This window comes from Botryllus schlosseri, chromosome 16 (assembly GCF_051294905.1).
Source record: "Botryllus schlosseri isolate E-star chromosome 16, Bs_hap1, whole genome shotgun sequence".
In the NCBI taxonomy this organism is placed as follows: Eukaryota; Metazoa; Chordata; class Ascidiacea; order Stolidobranchia; family Styelidae; genus Botryllus; species Botryllus schlosseri.
Window position 1 is genome coordinate 12,486,165 of NC_137251.1, and position 22,157 is coordinate 12,508,321.

Here is a 22,157-nt window from a genome sequence, read left to right on the forward strand (position 1 = left end):
ATGTAAGTAAAAATGCTTGTAAATCACTGCTTCTTCTTGTACTTGAGTAGAAATTTACGACGATAACTGCTTTGACCACCTCTGGCCAAGCAGCATCGTATTGAGTCTTGTGTATCGCATAGTAATTTTTTTGTCTTGATCGGATGAAAATATATAATCTGACGATTATTGCGATTAGCATCAGGGACCCTCTCATTGCCATTTAAAAAGTTTACGCGTAACGCATCTATGGTAATAGGTAGGAATTGCTATGCCTTCGATCAAGCGTGTCTATTTTATGGCTTCCTAACCGAACGCAAATCCGCGAGAAATCTCAGTCATCGAGGAGCTGACTCTCCTGACTGTAAATTTCGAGAAATTGGCATGAGTTGTGACCTCATATAATTTTGCGTGAAGAGACTGTAACGGCGTTTTCACGTAGAGTGATATTTTCGATTGGTAGGGCGATATGGCACAGAGTGCACCTGCGAATGGAGCTTCAATGGCGGAGCGCAAGAAAAGCCGAAGTGATTTCAGATTTGGCAAAGTCCTTGGCGAGGGCTCGTATTCAACGGTTATTTTAGCTGAAGAAAAAACTTCCAAGCGAGAATTCGCGATAAAAGTCATACGCAAGTACCATATCATCAAAGAGAGGAAAACGAAGCAGGTATATGACTTACCTGCTATATTCAGAATTCAGTTACGTTCATTTAATCATTTGATTCATTTCCAGTGAATATATTTTGTTGACAATTAAGAATGAATAAGTAGACTTGTTTGCGGTTGAATGGTCTGAGTGGTCAGTATAGCTAACGGTACTCTTTGAAATTTTGGTACGCTGTAAATAAATTAGATTTGGGTTTGGCGATTGGCCAATATGGAATCGGTGTCTCGTGCACACCAAAGATTCTACTGACTGCACACAGGTGTGACGCTGAGAACCGCCTTGGCACACCTAAGATATTGCGCTAAGCGTACCGGGATTCCAACCTGGGCGATTGGGCCATCTGGCGGAGTGAAATCAAATGTCGAGAATTGTTCCCAGCTCCTCAACTCGATTTTGAGCTTGAAATAAGTAGTTCTAGTTCGTCTTGTCGAGGTCTTGAGGATATGAGGAACAAATTCCAACAGCATATCGCTTACATGATTTAACTACATGAAACAACACTTTGATAAGTTTGCATTTGGACGGAAGTGCCGTGCTTTTCTTGATAAAATATAGATGGCGCTGCCCATGTAAAATGAATCAATTTGCAAGTATTGATTGACAAAGACAGGTGAAAACCGCACCAGCGATCATTTACCGGTCTAATTCGCAAGTCACATAAGTGTTTTCTTGGAAAATTGTCTAAATAGGCCTAGGCCTATCTAATGAATAATAATCATCCAAACTACCCCTTGATAGGCAATTTCTAGTAATTCATGCCTAGATGCGATGTGGTTGTTTCTATAGGCTAAAGCACAGAATGAGTGGTGTTTATGACACAAACTTTGATGTTATTCTATTTACAATGGCACACATTTCTATCTACACTGAAATTGGAAATCGTCTGTCCGTGATTCCATAAACTTGAGTTTATGATTCTGACTGCTGTCATGTACGGAATCGGTGTCCTGTGCTCACACAATTCTTTAATTTTTTAGTCATTTTTGAATAATTACTTCAACTTTAAGAATCATCGCTGCTCACCTGTTATATTAGGCGAGATTCCAGTCGGGACTGCAACTCCATAACAAACAAAATATTTGACTCTTGAGTGCCCACGGCCTTTGCAAGTTACAGTTGGATATTTTGGATATTTACCAATAGCCCAATAGAATGTTAAGGCATTGCACAGAGGTAAACTCCTCAATTTTAATCAACAACATAACTCCATTGAATCGAAGTGAACCCAAGTGACTATCGATATCTGCCATTTGCTTAAGCGTTAAGCTGTAAGTAAACATCACTAAGATCGTGTTCGAACGCTTTCCAGGTCATGAGGGAGAAAGAATGCTTGAAGAAACTAAACCACGAGTTTTTCATCAAACTTTATTTCACATTTCAAGACGAAGAAAACCTGTATTTCGGCCTGAGGGTGGCTCGTAACGGGGAGCTTTTAGATCGCATTCTGGCTGCTAAGAAATTTGATTTCGTTTGCACCAGATTCTACGCCGCGGAGCTAATCGAGGCCGTCGAATACATGCATTCGATGAAGATCATTCACAGAGACTTAAAACCTGAGAATGTGCTGTTGGACGACAACTTTCACATTCAAATCACAGACTTTGGCACTGCGAAATTGCTAGAAGCCGATGACGTGTCAGTAACTAGGTCTAGTTCGTTTGTCGGCACCGCGCAATATGTCTCTCCGGAGCTGCTGAAAGATAAGCAAGCCGGGAAAGGCTCGGATTTGTGGGCTTTGGGGTGCATCATTTATCAAATGAATTGCGGGAAACCGCCGTTTCAAGCGCAAAACGAATATCTCACGTTTCAACAAATCATCAAATGCGAGTACGAGTTTCCCGAAGAATTTCACGAGGACGTGAAAGACGTGGTGAAACAGCTGCTGGTAATCGACCCTCAGGACCGTCTCGGAAATCGAGACGCGGGATACGCCGAACTGAAATCGCATTTGATGTTCGAAGGTGTCGACTGGGAGAATATTACGACGGAGCAGCCCCCGAGATTCATGAAAACTTTGAACAATCCCACAAACGGGGTGCAGGGAGTTAATGAGCTTGTTGACGATTTTGATCAGGCGCTGCTTTCTGATGCGACCGGCCCTAAACCAAGGTCACAGGTATGTATTTGATGTTTTTTCATAGCAAGGTTCCTGATATTTGTGCAAATTCATGCATTGGTGATTTACTGGTTGACAGACTTTGTGACTAGGAATTCATCTATGTCAGATATATATTGTCCCACATTTTCCGCTCGTGCTGTACCTAGTGTCTTCAGATTTTAGATCTTGTATTTGTGTCTCACGTAAATCAGATACGCTCTTGTATGCTATCGGTGATGGTAGCGTGGTATCAATCGAAGAAAAACCATGTAGAACAGTGGGTCGTATCCCGGGATACCTCTATGCTGGCGTAAGCTGATATCCATCAATGCAAGAACCGTGGCCTGCTCTACAACTTAATTTAGGTCTCCACTCCGTTAACTGTCGGACTCCAATCGTATCGGTAGAATTCATCTGTAAAGTAAAATAATTCACATACCCCGATGCTGGATTCTAAGGTGGTGGTAATGCTTTCATCATCTTGCTTTGAACGTCATGATCAGGGTAAGACTTTGATTTAGGGGCGAGCCGAACGTCTGTAAAGCATTTGGGATCTCGTTGAGTGACCATCAAATATTTACGCGATATAGATCTAGAAGCCTGCAAGTAGATAAGAAAGTAAACTTGTCAGTGATATATTCTAATGATAGCTTGACACGTTCGTATCCCAAGCTAGACTCGTTGGGCCAAATTTTGCTTGGATCCCCAGGCATGTGGCAGTTGCATTCACTTGCACATGTTGATGTCATCACCAAGTTTGAGAAAATATAGGCTAGTAAGTAGACAGATAATTGCGTTATTGATTCGCTCTAATAGAAATGGACTGAACGATTTGCTCACAACTATGCAGTGCGAGCTATTCTACCAATGTGTTATAATTATTAATTAGAGCTCGACCAAAAATCCAATATCGGTCGGGCTCTAGTGATAATTGTATGCCTACCGTAAACCGGGGTAACTTTGGACTTTAGGGTAACTTTGGACACTAATCAGTAAAAGATTTGAATGGTTATTGATGGGAAAGGGTTGCCGCTGGATGTCCAATTCTTTTTCATGAGGCAACAGTATCACAAGTAGTCTCAATAAAAGGTGGATTCATTTCACTACCAGATAAACTTGACCAAACATTGATAAATTAATGGCGGGGGTCAATTTCATCAAAATTGATGGCCATTAAACTTCTTACAACCAAACATAGATAGCATGTGATTCATAGATTCAAAACTTGGCAGCAGATACCTCTAAGTAGTCTTAATCCATGGCAAAAATCTCAGTGGGCTCACCCTTAGATCAATACAAGAAAATGTGATGTTCAAAGTTACTCCGTTAAATTTTATCAGAACGGGGTAACTTTAAACAGTTGAAAATGTGACATTTAGAGCTCTGGAAAGTGGCTGTTTCATCTGTCTCAAAGTGTATCGTCAACTGTACTGTATTCCTTATGACCGGCCTGATAGCTTCTTAAAATGGAACGAGAAGGTTAATAAATTAGGCCAAAATATGAAAAAAATGGGTAGGCAATGAGCTGAGAGGGGGATTAGGTAAAAATCATACAATAGGCCAGACATAATTATACTATTCTGTTTCAGTTTCAGCCACTGCTCTCATCAACTTTTACCAAATAAGCCTCACTTTACAAGGTTTCATAAACAATAAAGTGTAAAGGCATACAAGAAACTACATTGACCAAAGTTACCCCACATGCAGGGGTAACTTTGGACACGGATAATTTACAAAAATAAGGTACCGTAAACCGAGGTAACTTTGGACTTGAGGGTAACTTTGGACACTAATCAGTAAAAGATTTAAATGGTTATTGACGGAAAAGGGTTGCCGCTGGATGTCCAATTCTTTTTCATGTGGTAAGAGTACCACAAGTAGTCTCAATAAAAGATGGATTCATTTCACTACCAGTTAAACTTGACCCAACCATGATAAATTAATGGCGGGGGTCAATTTCATCAAAATTAATGGCCATTAAACTTCTTGCAACCAAGCATAGTTAGCATGTGATTCATAGATTCAAAACTTGGCAGCAGATACCTCTAAGTAGTCTTAATCCATGGCAAAAATCTCAGTGGGCTCACCCTTAGATCAATACAAGAAAATATGATGTCCAAAGTTGGCCCGTCAAATTTTATCAGAACGGGGTAACTTTGGACAGTGGAAAATGTGACATTTAGGGCTCTGGAAAGTGGCTGGTTCATCTGTGTCAAAGTGTATCGTCAACTATATTCCTTATGACCGGCCTGATGGCTTTTTAAAATGGAATGAGAAAGTTAACAAATTCAGGGTTGTGCCAAAATATGAAAAATGGGTACGCAATGAGCTGAGAGATTGTAATCGGGTGTAAGCTACTTCAAAAACTTATCACATACTCCTAAAGATGTGCCTGCTGAATATGGGATATCGTAAATTACGACAAATATATCCGTCAGAGGACATAAGAAAGGGAAAGTGTATCTTTTAAAGAACTGTAACATATTTGAAATCGACAATAAAGCACGGTAACATGCTTGATGATTGCTGTCGATTGCTGACACTGCCAGTGGGATACCCCTCATCACCATATGTTAGTCCCAAGTCCCAATTGGTGAAGTCATGAGGAAAAATTGAGATAAGGGGACATTACCCTTTATAAACTACCTATTTAGATAAAAATCATGCAATAGGCCAGACATAAACTATTTTGTTTCAGTTTTAGCCACTTCTCTCATCAGCACTTACCAAATAAGCCTCATTTACGAGGTTTCATAAACAATAGAGTGTAAAGGCGTACAAAAAACTACATTGTCCAAAGTTACCCCACATGCAGGGGTAACTTTGGACACGGATAATTTACGAAAATAAGGTACTTATTTATGACCATGAAGATTTTGGATTAGGTAATTTTAATCTTTGCTCCATGACCCATGAAAAACACAAAACTTGCCTCCCCTACACCCTAGCATTTCCAAGATACAAAGCGGAATTGTTGAAAATTGTCCAAAGTTACCCCGGTTTACGGTATTAAAATTTGTGTCAGCCAATGGTTTTCCGAACTAGCTATAAAGTATTTCGCCACAGCTATTTTTATTGTTTAGAGTTCTGCCGACTGTGCGTCGTACGATCCCGCAGATGCGGAAGGCACTGGTTTGCCACTAGACATGTCTGCTAGTGAGAAGAGAGACTGGCTGAAGAAACAGGAAGATACTGAATGGAACTCATTTTGCAAAGGACAGCTTATTCTAAAACGAGGTATGCACTTGCCATTTTAAACACGCTTGGCAATAAATACAGTATTGGCGGTTATACATCTGAACGCAAAGGATTGTGTTTCCATCAAGCTCTTAAGCAAAGAATCATAGAATTGATCATTATAAAAATGATATCGTTTGTAATTGAACATTTATTTCCTTAATTCATCTAGAAAGTATGGGATGGAATCATCAACATGATTAATATTCATCAAATTAATGCGGTTCGTAGATCCTAATGCACCGAGACCATCCATTCCGATTTGTCCCTGTTGAGCAGCCTTCTTCGTTTGAGAGCTTGGTTTCCTCCGAGTTTATTATTATGATGAGGGATGTCACCTGGTTTTGATTAGGTAATCTGTTTGAACTGTTCTTTGAACTTTTTGTAATCAACACGCCTGAACTTTTGCAGCCCTGTTTGTCATCATTATTAATCATATGATTCAAAGCACACAAATAATCTTTGCCCCCTAAGTTTCCGTATCTAAATATAGTGTGATTATTGTAGTTCTGTTGGGTGCTCTCTCGCATTTCGTACTCTTTGTGTATCTCATGATTTTCATGAATTTAGCAATACCATATCTGAATAGTGAATATTATCAAAAATGATAGCAAAAATATGGCATGACTTCAGTAGAAGTATGTTCCATTCTTATAATGTTGAAATGATTATGCTTACCTGGGACACAGTCGGCATCCTTTCTCTACAAATACCATGGTGACTTGAAGTGTAGACACAGTGTAGCTCTGTAACCTGTGTCACCATTGCGTCATTGTGGCTTGGGGTTGTATATTCTTGATACATTGCTAGGATAGGCCATTAGGCTACGTTGACTAATTAACCATTATAGCATCGTTATGCTTAGTCATTTACATTAGAAATTTCTTCCAAATTACGCTGTAGCTTGTTGTGAGGATGCATGCATTATTTCTATATGGTGCAACACTGCACAATAAGATATGGTAATATCAATTCCGTTCCCAGCGATAGCAACAATTTATTTTTAGTGAATTTAGCCTACTATATCTGAATGAGTCAACTACATGGAATGTTGGCCTCAGGTATCTTGCTTTGAACGCATTGGTTGTTTTTGTTTCATCTGAAATCATATTAAATATTTTGCTAATGTAAATTAAAAATTCTACATTGATCTGAGTGGCCACTATCATTATTGGATAAAAATATAGAATTTGAACGATTTAAGATAGACCTAACTCATAATGATTGAATATTGGAAGGTCTTTATAGCAAGACAACTTCCTGAAATTTCCCTTGGGATATTAAGAATGTTGCAGTTAGTGGCACAAGTTTGTGTTGTATACTTGCGTTTGGATTTCAAAATTTTGCAATCGTTTTTCAATAATATCTGTTTTTGTAGTGTACAGCTATTGATGTGGGTTCTATGTTGAAGTTGACCTCGTTTTCGAAAAAGTCAATTGCAGAAACTAGAGTACCGCCTACTTGTAGCTATCATTATGATGTTGAACCTTGGTGATTGTGGTATGACTCAATCCTCAATCATCCTCAAATTTGCTGATTCTGCTTGCAAACTGTGTGGCACGTACCTGTGACTCATGTCTGTCTCGGAGTAAACTAGATCACTGGCACATCACAACACGAATTGTAGAGTGTGAACTGTCACAGGCCTGTACGGGACTTGAATGTGATTGCTGATTCTTGCTATGATTCATATCTGCATAAAAACACTGTTTCAGATGACTTGACGTTTTGCCAATGTCTCAATGAGATCACATCCAGTAGGGTTTTGTGGCCGCTAGTGCAAGTAATGACAAATTGAATATGAGTTCATGTATCAAAGGTGGTGATCTCAATTCTCAGGCCTTAGGGTGGTCTTTTCCACTCCTGTTATTCTTATTGGCTGCCTGCCGAATCTTATTATTAGGGTGATTTTTTTGACATGTCAAACTAAGTCAAAATTTTGTCAAAATTGTAACGTTAGGTCAAAAATTGTGAAAATTGTTTGCAAAGTCAAAATGCTGTTGAACCCTGCATTTCGTTTGTATCGTAGATTTTCCATTGTTGATGAACTTATCGTTTGATATCTTCCAGCTTGAAGCCTACTTTATAGGCCTACCGTTGTAGACGGCTTCCGTGTCTGCTCATTGTGAATCATAAACGGTCAAATGAAACAAATAGACTGACATGGTGTTATGGTCAACGTACCGCAATATCCTAACTGAAGCAAGACTGCTTCTTGGGCATTGCATGGTTCTTATATCAAGGGGCTCATGATGAAAAATTGTGATGTAGACAACATTGTCAGAATGAAGCAACACAGTGTGTCACCAGAAGTGTACACACAACTTCAGCGTTGTCAGCCAACAACTGCTGTTATTGAACGTTCTTGGCAAGCTACTTAGTAATGACAGACACTTTTTATCCGAGAATGTAGGAAAGTATCTTTCGTTGTTGAACTACAACAAATTTTGATTATTTCTACCAAAATATGCGATGTAACTACTGGAATTCTTCATAGGGCCAGATTTCGTTAAAATACAAGTTTTTTCATGTAAAAATTTGTTGGTTTCTAAGTCAAAAACGTTTTTTTTGGGCCAAACTACTTCGTAATGACATTCAGTTCCAACCAGAAATGAAGATGAGTAGTACAATTTTAACATAACATGTGAAAACACGTAATTTGCATACGTGAGGTAAAAATTTCGTCATGAAATTGAGTGTTTTTAGGTAAATAAGACGTCAATATTTTGATTTTTTTGGGTCAAAATCTTTCGTTTATTAGGTCAAAGACTTATTATGTATGATTGCTGACTTGTGATAACCATAACAGCATTAGAAATTAGTAGGCTACTACACTAATGTATCGTAGCAAAAAAAATTGTGTGCAGGAATTTACCCTTATAAAGGTGGTACCTATCCACAGAGTCCTATCAGACGAATTTTTTCTCCAAATTAATACCACTCGTCAATTCTAATGGGGGATGCAAACATTGATAATGTTTTATGGAGAATTTGCAGACAAGTGTGTGACCCTGACCTGATATACCGGTATCAATCTTTTTTATGACAAGATCCAAGCGAATTTCCTAAGGCATAGCCGGATGCCAATGTTAGTCACTTTTCCCTTTTGTATCCTTAGTTGGCTTGTTTTGGCATGATTGTTTTGTTATGGATGAATAAGACATTTATATTCCCTTCTATACAGCTGATGCCTTCCACTAGCAGGCAAGTATGATTCATCAGTGGGTCAATAGGCTACTTGGTATTTTTGGATTTTCAACTGGAACCAGAATGACGTTCAAAGCAGGAAATATAAGCTCTCATAAAAACGAATGTGACCTAGACCTTGATAATATATATAGTTTGTATTGTGACAACATTGTATTTATGTGACAGTGGACAATGATGGTACCTATATGAATGGATGGAAGATAGGATTTGTAAATACCTGGAATTACCAAGTCACTGTATGGATAAGTTTGCTACTGCTGCATCATGGTCACTTTACTACATGTTAGGACCTCAGACCTGCACATTTTTTTCAACTGTTAACAACAACTACAATTCATAGTCGAAGGATTTCCTCCTGATGGCAAAACCATTTCCATGTTTTTCTCTATTCAGCATCCCGGAAAACCGTGATTGCCTTAATTTGTGTGTTCCTTCCCGTAGACGGGATATGGGAACTAGGAAATTGCCTCTTTGATAGCCTAGTCCAGGAATTTCCAAACTAGGGGTCGAGTAACAAATCTCGGGAGTTGTGGAGTCTTTCAATTTATCGCGCAGTGTAAGTCCACTAGCACATACTGCACATTGTACGATGAAATTATTGAATGTTCAATTTCGATATTATATGCTGATCACTGATTAGGATCAATGATAGTAATAGCCTATGCATTGCAATTACCTGTCGTCCAATCGACCATGGAGCTTGTTCTATTGAAAATGATATTGTATTTTTAAAATGCATATATTCCCAGTAATCATTTTTGAACTGTCTTTTCAAAAGTTTGTCTTGAAATTTCAATTCTTTAATGCCTACTGCGCAAAGGCATCATTGTGTAATAGTTTGAGAGAGAATATTGACAAGGACAACTACCATGAAATATGTAATATGTAGGGTCAAAATTAGGTCAAAATTGTAGCGTTGAGTCAAAAAATGTCAAAATTTTTTACAAAGTTTTTTTTGATTGTCGGTTTTGCACTGCCGGTGAACTTATCATTGGACATTTTACATTTGTAGCCTACTTTATAGGCCTACTGTTGTAGACGGCCCATTGTCTGCTCAGCATGAATCATAGACAAATAGGTTGGCATGGTGTTATGCTCAACGCACCGCGATATCCCAACTGAAGCAAAACTGCATGGGCATTGCATGGATTTTATATCAACACGCGCATGATGAAAAATTGCGATGTAGACACCATTGCCAGAATGAAGAAACACGTTTTGTCAGCCAACAACTGCTGCTGTTGAACGTTCTTTCCCCATTCTTGGCAAGCTACTTAGTAAGGACAGACACTTTCTACCCGAGAATGTAGGGAAGAGTCTTTTGTTGTAGGTCTACTACAAATTTTTTAAATTATTTCTGCCGTAATATGTACGGTAATGTTAACACTGGAATTCTTCATAGGGCCAGATTTTGTAAAAATAAAAGTTTTTTCATGTAACAATTTGTCAGCTTTTGAGGCAAAAAAGGTTTTTATCAGACCAAAATACTCCGTAAGGACAGACAGTTTCAACCAGAACTGAATTTAAGTAGTAGCCTACAATTCTAACATTATTTGGGAAAACACCTAATTTGCATACGTTAGGTCAAATTTGATCAAAATTAAGATTTCTAAGGTCAAAAAATGTCAAAATTTTGATATTTTAGGTAAAAAAAATCGCCCTAGTGATAAGGATACACAGCATTGTGCATGTACTGACTTGAGCCGCCTGCATAAATGTGAAAATCTTTTTCAACATCCTGCGAACTGCAATAAAAATCAGATTGTGATGTGGGTCTACCATGGTAGAATTTGATTCATGGGTCTGTTTCATTACCAATGATCATAATGCTTAGCCTAATTTTTATTCCCAAACCATTTCAAGTTAAAATTCATTTGTTAAAAAGTGCTCGCGACTGAACGGCACACAGGCTTATTGCTCTTAGTGATCTGGCCCGCTCATAATATAGGTTACACCAGGGGCGGGCAACTTCTCCAGTCGGCGGGCCGGATATAGGAAAATTAAGTACTTGGCGGGCCGGATTGCTGAATCGATACATTATTCGCCCATTTATCCACCCACATATACAAGGAATAAATCGTATTTAATGAATGTATTTTAACGACAGCAATGTAACTTCAAAGCCATTTCTGGCCAATAATGACGAAGACAATGTGGATTTGAGAACAGCATTGTCATACAGGCACCACCATGTCTGCTTCTTTCAGACCAATAAACACACGGTGCAATCCTTGATTAAGATTTCAAGGCGTTCGATAAGCCCGGTACCCAAAATTTACCAAGATGTCAATTCATTAGAGTTTAGAAGGTGACGACATAGCGTGGTTGTTCAACTGTTTGGCCTATTTTATCTCGATATTGGATTAATGCGGCCCGCGGCCTCTAAGAAATTTGAAAGTGGCCCGCGAACCGTTTCGAGTTGGCGACCCTTGGTACAAGCGGTGCCTTACAAAAGCCTAGAAGTGTGCCATGCTACAAGTCGACGGTTACGGAATAAAAAATAAGAAATATCGGCCCAGTGTAATTGACCATTGTAGTCGACAAACACCATGATCACCACAAATGACATTAGGGACTAGGGTTGCGTAGCCTACATCGTAAATGCCGATAATGCAAGTCTTCTCGCTTCGATGAACTTAATCGTAAGCATAAGCACCACCCTCACTCGCTTCGCAAGTGCGCATACATGTGTATAATAACTAGGGCAAGTTTTTGTAGCACTAAAAGTTGCATTTATTTTTTTAATTTTAACAAAAGTTGCAGTAGTTGCATTTATACAATTTTTTGAAATCATGAGGGTATGAGATACTCGAAAGGTTCCAGCCGTTTAGAATTTGCATGGTGTCTGCTTGTTCTGTTTCTTCCTTCGCTATTCAATCGATCATGTTTACATTTTTATTTACATAGGGTTCGCACAATTTACCAGTTAGTTCAGGGAGTTTCATGACTAACGGAATAGTGGGTATGCTGCATACCCGAAAAAATTGCTAGATAAACACGGCATACCCAGTATACCTGCGTCCGGCGCCTATGGTGGGCCGCATTGTCACTTGAAATCCATTAATTTAGTCTTTATTATAGTTTTATAGCATATTTTGCGCAATACTTGACAAAAGTTGCAGAAAAAAGTTTCATGAAAAATATAGACAAAAGATGCAAAAAGTAGCAACATAAAACTCCTCCAAACAGATTAAAACACCATACTACATACATTATCGGTATTTACGAAGCTTCCAGAAGCTGCAAAAAAAAGTTGCAAAAGTTGCAAAAACTTACCCTAATAATAACAGACAGTCACTAAAATTTAACATATGTAAGCAAGTATAGTGGGGAATCTCGGAAGACTGGGGCCGCGGGCCACATTATCATGTAAGACGGAAAACTGTCCGCGGGCCGGACAAAATCCCTTCGCGGGCCGGATCCGGCCCGCGGGCCGTATGTTGCCCACCCCTGGGTTACACCATAGTGTCCTATATGGTGTCGACACAGGCAAATCTCACGCCTCAGTGAAATTGTATCACGTCACAATTTCCATTTGGCTACAGACAAGTTGACGGTCATTTTTGACCGGCTTGCCGAGCATTAAACTTGGTAAAACAGGTATCAATCGTAAGCTGACTCTGCACTGATTACGAAAATATAAATTTTATCCCGCTCGTGGCCCTGGAACTCCCACAATCAGCCTCAAATTTTTCATTGTTATGGACATTGGCATTGCGACACAACAATGCTGTCTGGCGAAACGAGAGAGTAGCTCAAGAGAAAAAGAGCCACACAGCATTGTTCAGCATTGTTGCGTCCCAATGCCAATCTCCATAACAATGAAAAATTCGAGGCTGATTGTGGGGGTTCCAGGGCCACGAGCGGAATAAAATTTATATTTTCGTAATGAGTGCAGAGTCAGCTTTCGATTGATACCCGTTTTACCAAATTTAATGCTCGGCAAGCCGGTCAAAAATGACCGTCAAATTGCCTGTAGCCAAATATAAATTGTGACGTGCTACAATTTCACTGAGGCGTGAGATTAGCCTGTGTCGACACCATATAGGACACTATGGTTACACCTGCAACTGCGGTAGGGGCCTACCATTAAACAGGAACATGTAACACTAATCAAATTAATTAATAGATGATTTAGAATAATCAAACAAGAGCTGAAGTTTGCCTACCGCAGATGATTTCATGGCAGCGGTAGAGGCGTATTCCACATGAACCGTGCACATTGAAATTATGTAACTGCATTGAGAATGAGGAGGTTGAAAAGTTTGATGACATCTATACACCATAGCATTATTTCCAATGCAACATGCCTGTGGAGTATTTTTACCCCTCGCTGTTTATCATATTATTCTCGAGAGATTTCAGTAGAATGAACCCGATCGCGAGCAAAAAGGTTTAACCAAAAGTCTCGTCACTTCCCGGTGTGATTCTAAGAAATTTGCATATCATGATGTGTTAGGGATTTTTCCTGTGACGGATGTTATGGTGTCGGATTTTGAGTTGTGGATGGAATTCGGTGATTGTGAAATTTGGTTTGGATTATGTGCTAGTTGACATGATATGCCGCTTAATGTTAACGATGACCGCTTTGACCTCAATTGTATCATAACGTTGAGTGAATTCTCACTAACTAAATACCATTTTCTCATCAGGAATGATGGAAAAAAAGCGTGGCTTCTCGGTGAAGCTGCGTCAGTTTCTCTTGACGGAAGGTCCCAGGTTGATCTACATTGACCCCGCGACCCTGCAGCTGAAGGGCGAGATTCCCTGGACGAGCAAACTGTCCGTCGAGCTGAAGACGTTCAAAAACTTCTACGTCCACACGCCCAACCGTACCTACCACCTAATCGACAAGACGAACAACGCCACAAAGTGGTGTAAGAAAATACAAGAGGTGTCGAGGCATTATTTTGGAAACAGCGAGAAAAAAGGATCTTGACCTCCCGGAGGAACGTACGGACGGTTCAAAACACAACGCTGTGGCATCCAGAGCACTTGCGAAAATTAATAATGTCATACTGTTTTTGGACTATATCAAATTGACGTTGAGCATGTGGAAAGCTTGACTGGAAATTGCAGGATTTAGCGGAGAATATTGTTACGGTATTCGCCCGCCAGGCGTCGAATGTGCTGTAGACTACAATTTCGTATTGGAGAATTCTGTATTGAATCTGCTGCTAGTTTGTCTGTATCGTGGATTTTGTTACTGTGTTTGCGATCCATGGCAATTATGGGAAATAGTGCCTCGTAACATCTGACGGACGTTCTTAGGGCAATTTAGGAGTGTTTGTCTGAAAATGGGGAGTTTGGATGCTATTGATTGATGGAAATGAACTGGCCAGGATTAAAGATATGATAAAATTTCAATTTGCTCTACCCAAGTACAATACATGACACCTCCACTTTCAGATAAAGTGACATAGATAAGCCCGTACTTTTCAGTCATTTGTGGTAAATAGAAACTGTTAAAACTATAACTGTTATCATGGCTACCTTTAGACAATTAGTGTTTTTATTATAAAAGATGAAAACACTTGAACTGTGAAATTTCATGGTAAGAGGCGTCGCGCGTCTACACTGGGATGTTGATGTCTAAAGTCGTTTTTTCATTATGAACAGTTGTTCATGCGGTCTTGAGGAAAAAACTTGTAGACCTTGATGTCATATTTCCTACCCTCTACCCCTGTGATCCAAACCTGTATATTTACGGGTGTGACGTTGAGCTGCTTCGCTAAGAATGAATACTTGCCCAAAATCTCACTTCTAATTCTAAATGTGTGACTTTCTACTTATTCGAACATTCAGTCCGTGTTTGTTCTTGATGCCACGCTACAGGAATGTCAAAATATGGTAGTAGACATAATTTCTAGATAGTATTTACACGTTTCATGACAAGTCTAGTAAACATCATTTATTTTTGACCAACTGCAACCTTGCAGATGTTCCTTTTCTTTCGGCAAATTTAGATTGTAAGTTCAAGCGTTTCAGTTGTTGTTGCATAGGCGTTAAAACGATGTTTTTGTTTCAAGTTTCTGTGTTCATTTCGGTATGTTAGCAGTCCGGTGATCCATCAAGATGCGCAATGTTGTTAATGCAAATAAATAACGGTCATGCTTTCATATACAGTGTACCGCCAACATCCTCTTGAAGATTATGGTCGTATTGTCGATTAGGTGTGATAGTTCTTCTACTTTGTAATACTTATAGATAATGGTGCTACAATATTTAATATCTATAAAGGGAGGCTGGAAATAACTCCCAAGCATGGGTTTTCTGGCGGCAGTGTTCCGTGGAGTTGAACAATGCTATTTTCTTTTTTTTTCAGTTGTTATTTTCCAAGCTTCTGAGCATAGTATTTATACTGTAATTGAAATTATGTAATAAACAAAATTAACTTGTGTTACGAATTGTGGCTCATTATTTTGATTTCTAGTCTTGCCTGCTGCTGGTTCATGATGATTTATTTATGACACGTCCATGCCTCACCGGAGATTACCAACATAGTTATTGATCAAGTTGGGGTGTTGCTGTAATACTATGTCATTTGGAAAATTCAGGGTTTGAAAAGTATTCCAGTATCATTGAAAGTTAGTTTAGGACCATGCTTCCCTTCAGTTGTACTTTTAGTAATTGTTGCATGTGCCACTATTACAAAATTAGTATAGCCAGAAGAAGTGGGTTCACACATAAGTTGCTCAATGCTCAGGAAGAGCTTCCTATGTACAAATGTGCTTTAAGCTAACGCTTACAGTTGCTTGAATGTTGTACCAACATATGATAGTGTTAGAAATTGTTCTGTCGAATCCTAGCATTGCACTAAACACCAATACTATCCACTAACTTTGCTCGACTTCGGGGGACTCGATATTTAACACCCCACAAAAATACACTGCTACTGGCAGGAACATGACATGCTATTTCTAGCTACATGCTCTCAGCGAAACACACTGCATCTGACAATAAAATACATGTATAATATCGCTTATCACGTTTTGTGTCTACAGATTTGGCTGGACGGACACTGGGTAGCTCTTTACAGAAAATCATGATCTTTGACCAGCAAAATATGTATATTACTACAAACACATAACTGAAATAAGAGTGTAATATTACTCCTGGTTGACATTGCAATATAGAAGGGTGCATTGATAATACTAATTCCATACAACATCAACCACTCGTACCCAGATTTATATGTATCAATTGACATATCTAAAAAGAGGTAGCATTACAGTAAATAAAATCATAATACAGAATCGTATAAAATGCTGATTGTGTAAAAGTGTCGAAAGCTTAAAAAAGGTACAAAATAAGTGGTACTCTCACATTTGGATTCGTTAAGCAGGGCAGCGCATAACGATTGGAGTATCAATTGCAGCAATTCGACTTGCACCCAGATCAGATAACTTGAGAGAATTATCGTTTCGATATCTGCCGATGCAGGAGCCTTCAAGCAATCAGTACCGGGCTATGCATGTTCGCGGGAGAGTATCGTGGTAAAAATTTCGTTGTTGGGTCAAACAATTTATTTTCATATTTAGTTGGTATTGAGGAAAAGTCAGGCCTACATATTTCAACTGCCATCCAATGTCACAATGATTGGTACCGTACTCGACTTGGAATTGAATCAGTCGGTACTTGGTTTTTCCTAACCATACATGCGATTTGAGTGCGGTCGCTTTGTTCGATAATTTCACACAATTTGTGACATGAACCATCCTTTCTGACACTGGAAATCTGCGTAGCAACGTTTAAAATGCCACCGTCACAGATAACCTCGCAGCAGCGTTTGAATTTCACCCAAATCGTCCGCTTGTTCGTCTGTTAAAGCAGCCCCATTCCTTGCCTCCCATCGATGCGACACAATATGAGCCACCGTTTTCCTGTCCAGTTGGCTGAAAGCGTCACATGTTCCAGAGTCGAGCATAACCTTCAGCACGTCCGCGGCAGACTCGGGTCTATCTCCGAACGTGGATTTCAGCACTCCGGTGTGCTTGCAAAGAACTTCTTTGATCTTTTTCAAGGATTGATAAGACTCGTCATCGCTGTCTCGTAAGTTAGCGATCTCAAACCGGCACTCTTGCAACAGCTCTTCGTCCGACAAATGCGTCTCCACTTCTGGCAAAAGCTTGAAGCATTCCTGTACTTCTTTGGCAAAAGAATGCAAGCATTCGATCGCAACTCTTCCCCCATCCGACGCAGAACTGAAATCTTTTCGGCATACCTGTGACAACAACGAACCCACCCTTTGCATAGCAAGTAACCCATCTTTAGTAAGATCAACTTGGCAATGTTCTTCCCATATATCAGGATTACGAAGAAGCCTTTGCGTTTCATTAATAATTACATTGACTGCGCTGTTAATCGCGGGCGCGTCACTTTGATGCTGCAGCATGGTTTCGATTTTTGAGAGGAACTTGATTAGCCATTCAGGAAGCGCGCATAAAGCATGCTTCAACCCCAAAAATATCAGAATCAGTGACGCTACCAAGCGGTCGTTTGAGCATCCGTCATTAGCCGCCATGTCACTCACTGACGATTTAACGTTTGGAGGAAGCGTGGAAATAACGTTCCTCGTAAATGTCGACCAGCACGGATGACACAAAAACTGCATCGGAGTCGCGAGCGACTTGCACAGGACTTCGTCCAATTTGCGGAAGAAAATCGGCTGCCAAGAATACGGAGTGCGAGATGCCGACGGAAATACACAGCTATCTAACAAAACGCGACAGTCATTATTGACGGACGCAAGGGCGCAATTGAAGAACTCGTCACTCCACAAGGACACACCAGATGTAAGGAAAGTGTACAGACACCCGCAAAACTCCTTTGCTTCGGCAGAATTTAACTTCGCCTTGAAAGAGTCGGATGATATAAAACGTAGCACAGATTTTTCATGACACAATAACGCACACAAGCACTGTTCCAAAGACGAATGCCCCTTTGTCGATTTCAAAAGAAAAACACGCAACGGCGTTTTGCGATCGTTGGCTTTCGACTTTTCCGGGTAACTTCTCAGATTAGTCAAGGATTCCCGTAGGATATTTATCGGAGTGGTCAGAAGATAGCGGACTGCATTCAGAACTTTGCAAGTGTACAGGATGTGATCGGTATCGTTTTTGGAAAAAAGCGGGCTGTCGTTGAGGGATAAGTATCGTTCACAAGTTCGAATTATGTGCAGTATATCTAGTGACAACTGCTTCGTTCTGTTGTATGAAGGCTGGCAGCGTGAATATCTCGATTTCAAGACGTTCAAAGAATTGAGAAATATTTCTCTGAAGATCTCATTTCTGTCATCATCCGATAAAGTGGAATTTGAATCTCGCCAGACCCTGTCTAAAAATCTGTTCCAGTTTTCAACAGCGTAGGAACAGCGATCTCCGTCGGCAAACTCTTTAGGATCGGTGAAGTGATTGCTCTCACCATCGTGTAAAATACAATTTCTTATGCGAGCTTGCAAGTACTGGATGACCATACTTCTCAATGTTTCGCTCGTGTGATTGTAAGTCTGGCATATCCCTTGAAAAGGAGCTCTGACGTCGGCGTTTATATTGACCGAACAAAACTGCAGACTTTCAATCACATCTTCCGCGGTGGCGATAACATGAAAAAGGGTAGAAGCAGTGACTTTCTCAGGGAAATCATTCATAATAACCAAAAGATATGAATGCATAATCTTCAAGCATTGGCTGCTTTCGTCAATGTAACAAGATAGTAGAGATGACAGTGGCTTGTGGTGACTGCCTACCACTGCGTAAGGTAACAATGATTTTATGAGCACCAGAACTTCTTTAAATTGCGAGATGGTTTTCTTTGGAGCTGTGGACAGCCACTCGGATGATAGAGAACGCAAGCTGTCAATGTGATAAGCGTCCTCTTGATTATTTTTCAGCACGCTCAATTCTTTTGTGTGGAAATTCTCGAAAGCTTCCGTGATGCTATTGCCGACTGCTGCAGCGATTTCTCGTAGTATATCCTGTAAGATAATAATTGCTGCTTAGTAAAACACCTAGTGTAATTGATGCAACAACTCGGAGAACAAATTATGCGTCAATTGCAACTCCAATGCCGTCAATGGCTATCATGCAAGGTTCACAATGAAATATTGTATGAACTTATGAACATTAAATCATATGCAGAGTCAAAATCGAGCTTTGTGTTCCCAACTCACAGAGTTTGGAGCCTGGGTTAAAATGTATCCAGGGGTGAGCATAAATCAAGTAGGCCTACTCCTTTTTTAGAGTAGCCTACACAAGTTGGTTCTGTCGACTTGCACGACTTACTCAAGTGGTCACAACTCACATTTATATGCTCTTCCGTTTCTATATATCAGATTTTTAAGACAAACTACAGTTCTTTTCAAGTAGACAGTAGCGTTTGGATACATTTGCATTCACTTAAATTGCGAGTGAAATTGACGTACAATAGGAGGTTTGTGGGTGAAATCGGAATGACAAGATGATGTGGCAACCAAATATACCGGTAATTTGAAAAGTGCTTTAGTCATCATTAATCATTCCGCTGCAATGCCTCATCTCAATATCTTTTCCAGCCACTTACCATGTTTCTATTTTAAGCAGTTTTGCATTAATATCAGTACTTTTACATGCAGTCAACCAGGGTTGTAATGACTCGAGTCATGACTCGACTCGAGTCACGATTTTCGGATGACTCGATTCGAGTCATTTTCTCAAAATACGGAAATGACTCGACTCGAGTCGATCTGTGTATTGACTCGACTTGGACTCGAGTCATTGCGCATGACTCGAAGCAAGTCATTGACTCGAGATTCAGACGGCGAAGATCGACATTTCCTTGTAATTTCGAAGCCAACACACTATTGGGATTTCGTTTGTTGGTACTGGTGCGTGAAAATGCCACCAGAAACTGCTAAAAGTGAGGAAAATTGATGTATTATAAATGCGAACCATTCAATATCACCGAACAGAGTTAAAAAAGTGGGTTTAGGAAGACTTTAACTGGAAGCTGAGCAGTCAACACAATGACTTGGACTTGGACTCGAGTCATAATACCATGACTCGGACTCGATCCTCTGTTCGCTGACTTGGACTCGGACTTGACTCGGTGGGAATTGAAAATGACTCGACTTGACTCGAGTGAAAAATATAAAAGTGAGATTGACTTGTGACTCGGAGCCTTGTGACTTAGTTACAATCCTGCAGTCAACTGCACACCGACATCGTTACAGTACTGCTACTTGTACAGCAGTACTTGTACAGGAGTATCGTCAATTACTACTTTTATCATCTCTGATGACTAGGGCGATTTTTTTGACATGTCAAAATAAGTTAAAATTGTAGCGTTAGGTCAGAAATTGTCAATATTATTGTCAATATTGTTTATAAAGTCAAATTTTTTTTGCAACCTGTATTTCTTTTGTATCGTAGATGTTTGCGCTGTCGATGAACAATAGCCTATATAAAGGCTATGAATGAACTTATCATTTGACATTTTACCATAGTAGAATGTAGACGGCCCATTGTGAATCATAAACGGTCAAATGAAACACATTGGTTGACATGGAGTTATGCTCAACGTACCGCAATATCCTAACTGAAGCAAGACTGTGTGGGCATTGCATGGTTTTTATATCATTTTTTCATGTAAAAATTTGTCAGTTTTCGAGTCAAAAAAGTTTTTTCAGGCATAATTACAGTAGTAGCCTACAGGCAGTTCCAACCAGGAATGAAGATAAGTAAGTTCGATTCTAACATTACGTGGGAAAACACCTAATTTACATATATTAGGTCAAAATTAAGTTTTTAGGGGCAAAAAATAACATTAAATGTAAAAAAATTCATAATTCATCCAAAAATTCATATCTTTGATTACCTGCCAGTCCCAATTCCCATAGATCGTGGTCGATCTTGACCAGCTGCCTTCTTGACTGGATCTCAACATGTTCGTCAAGCGATGCTTTAACAAGCTCTTCATCATTCTGTCAGGACTGTACCTCAACTTTTTCGCTTTCGAGGGTATTCCATCGTTCAAACACTGCTCCAGGTCAATGAAGCCATTCAAAATTGAGCCCAAAGAAAATAGGTTACTGGTCGATACAGAATCTATGCATGCGCTGGATTCCAACTGGTTTGCCACCTTGCTCGAAGATGACATGATAGAGTGTTGTTTTAATGCATCGACTACTGTCAGGAGTTCGGTACTTAATTTTTCAAGAATAGCTTCTGTAATGAAGCTTTCCTGCTCACTTGATGTCATGTTCAGAGAGTCACATAGGAAGAGTGCTTTGGAAATGTCCAAAGTGAATGTTTTAACGTGAAAAATCAGAGATAACATGTTGCTCGCGACTTGAGGGAGATTCCCAACAATATCTTCCATGAACTCCATATTTTCCTGAATCAGAAGATCAGTAACGTGAGATATGATTTCTGACATCGTCTGCTTCGTAAATTCACACCCCGCAAGAAGTGATAAATTTTCCAGGCAAACACATATGGATTTTGGACGGTCCATTTCAGTACCATCATCATGGATGATATGCTTCAGTTTGCTGATCAAATGCTTGGAGATTGATTGGAATAAATCCAAGATATCACTGTGCGCAGGTGAAACAGCATATACATTTTGTGGGATGGGCAGAATTGATTTTGATAACAGTGGAATTTGTTTGATCAATTTTAAAATCTCTTCTTGGTTGCCTGGTTGATTTTTTGAAGCTATGAGAATCTTCTCCAAAGCATCCTGTATGTCGGAAAGTGACTCAAGCCCAGACATTTTATATCACTATTCGAGACTTTTCAATGCTTTGCGCGCCCCAAATTGTCCAGTCATTCACATGTTAACACATTTTCATTCCGTAGAGCGTATAGACCAGACGTAGAGCTGATTTTAAGTAAGGAGTACACTATACGTACTATCACTCTGAAAGTATAGCAGCGATTACTAAGGAAACATTGAATAACTCCACATTTCACTTTATTTGATTAC

General features: G+C 39.6%; 2 protein-coding genes across 2 annotated transcripts; one reads left to right on the forward strand and one right to left on the reverse strand.

Annotated features, from left to right (window-relative positions):
• The first annotated feature begins 294 nt into the window (after positions 1-294).
• LOC145458317 (3-phosphoinositide-dependent protein kinase 1-like) lies at positions 295-15,598 on the forward strand. The gene is made up of 4 exons (XM_080336649.1): positions 295-646; positions 1,956-2,762; positions 5,828-5,981; positions 13,844-15,598. The coding sequence occupies exons 1-4, from the start codon at positions 449-451 to the stop codon at positions 14,128-14,130; spliced, it is 1,446 nt and encodes a 481-aa protein (XP_080192775.1). The 5' UTR covers positions 295-448; the 3' UTR covers positions 14,131-15,598.
• Positions 15,599-16,145: 547 nt separating this feature from the next.
• On the reverse strand, positions 16,146-22,098 carry LOC145458316 (uncharacterized). The gene is made up of 2 exons (XM_080336648.1): positions 21,045-22,098; positions 16,146-19,167 (listed from the first exon to the last, which is right to left on the reverse strand). Exons 1-2 carry the CDS (start codon positions 21,942-21,944, stop codon positions 16,957-16,959), a joined length of 3,111 nt encoding a protein of 1,036 aa, XP_080192774.1. The 5' UTR covers positions 21,945-22,098; the 3' UTR covers positions 16,146-16,956.
• Between the last annotated feature and the right edge of the window lie 59 nt (positions 22,099-22,157).

Bases quoted from the DNA above. Each gene is read 5' to 3' on its own strand.
- LOC145458317 (XM_080336649.1), top strand. From the start codon at position 449: ATGGCACAGAGTGCACCTGCGAATGGAGCTTCAATGGCGGAGCGCAAG. The intron at 2,763-5,827 runs GTATGTATTTGA...TTTATTGTTTAG, and splicing joins GCCCTAAACCAAGGTCACAG to AGTTCTGCCGACTGTGCGTC. The intron at 5,982-13,843 runs GTATGCACTTGC...TTTTCTCATCAG, and splicing joins ACAGCTTATTCTAAAACGAG to GAATGATGGAAAAAAAGCGT.
- LOC145458316 (XM_080336648.1), bottom strand. From the start codon at position 21,944: ATGTCTGGGCTTGAGTCACTTTCCGACATACAGGATGCTTTGGAGAAG. The intron at 19,168-21,044 runs GTAATCAAAGAT...ATTATCTTACAG, and splicing joins ATGGGAATTGGGACTGGCAG to GATATACTACGAGAAATCGC.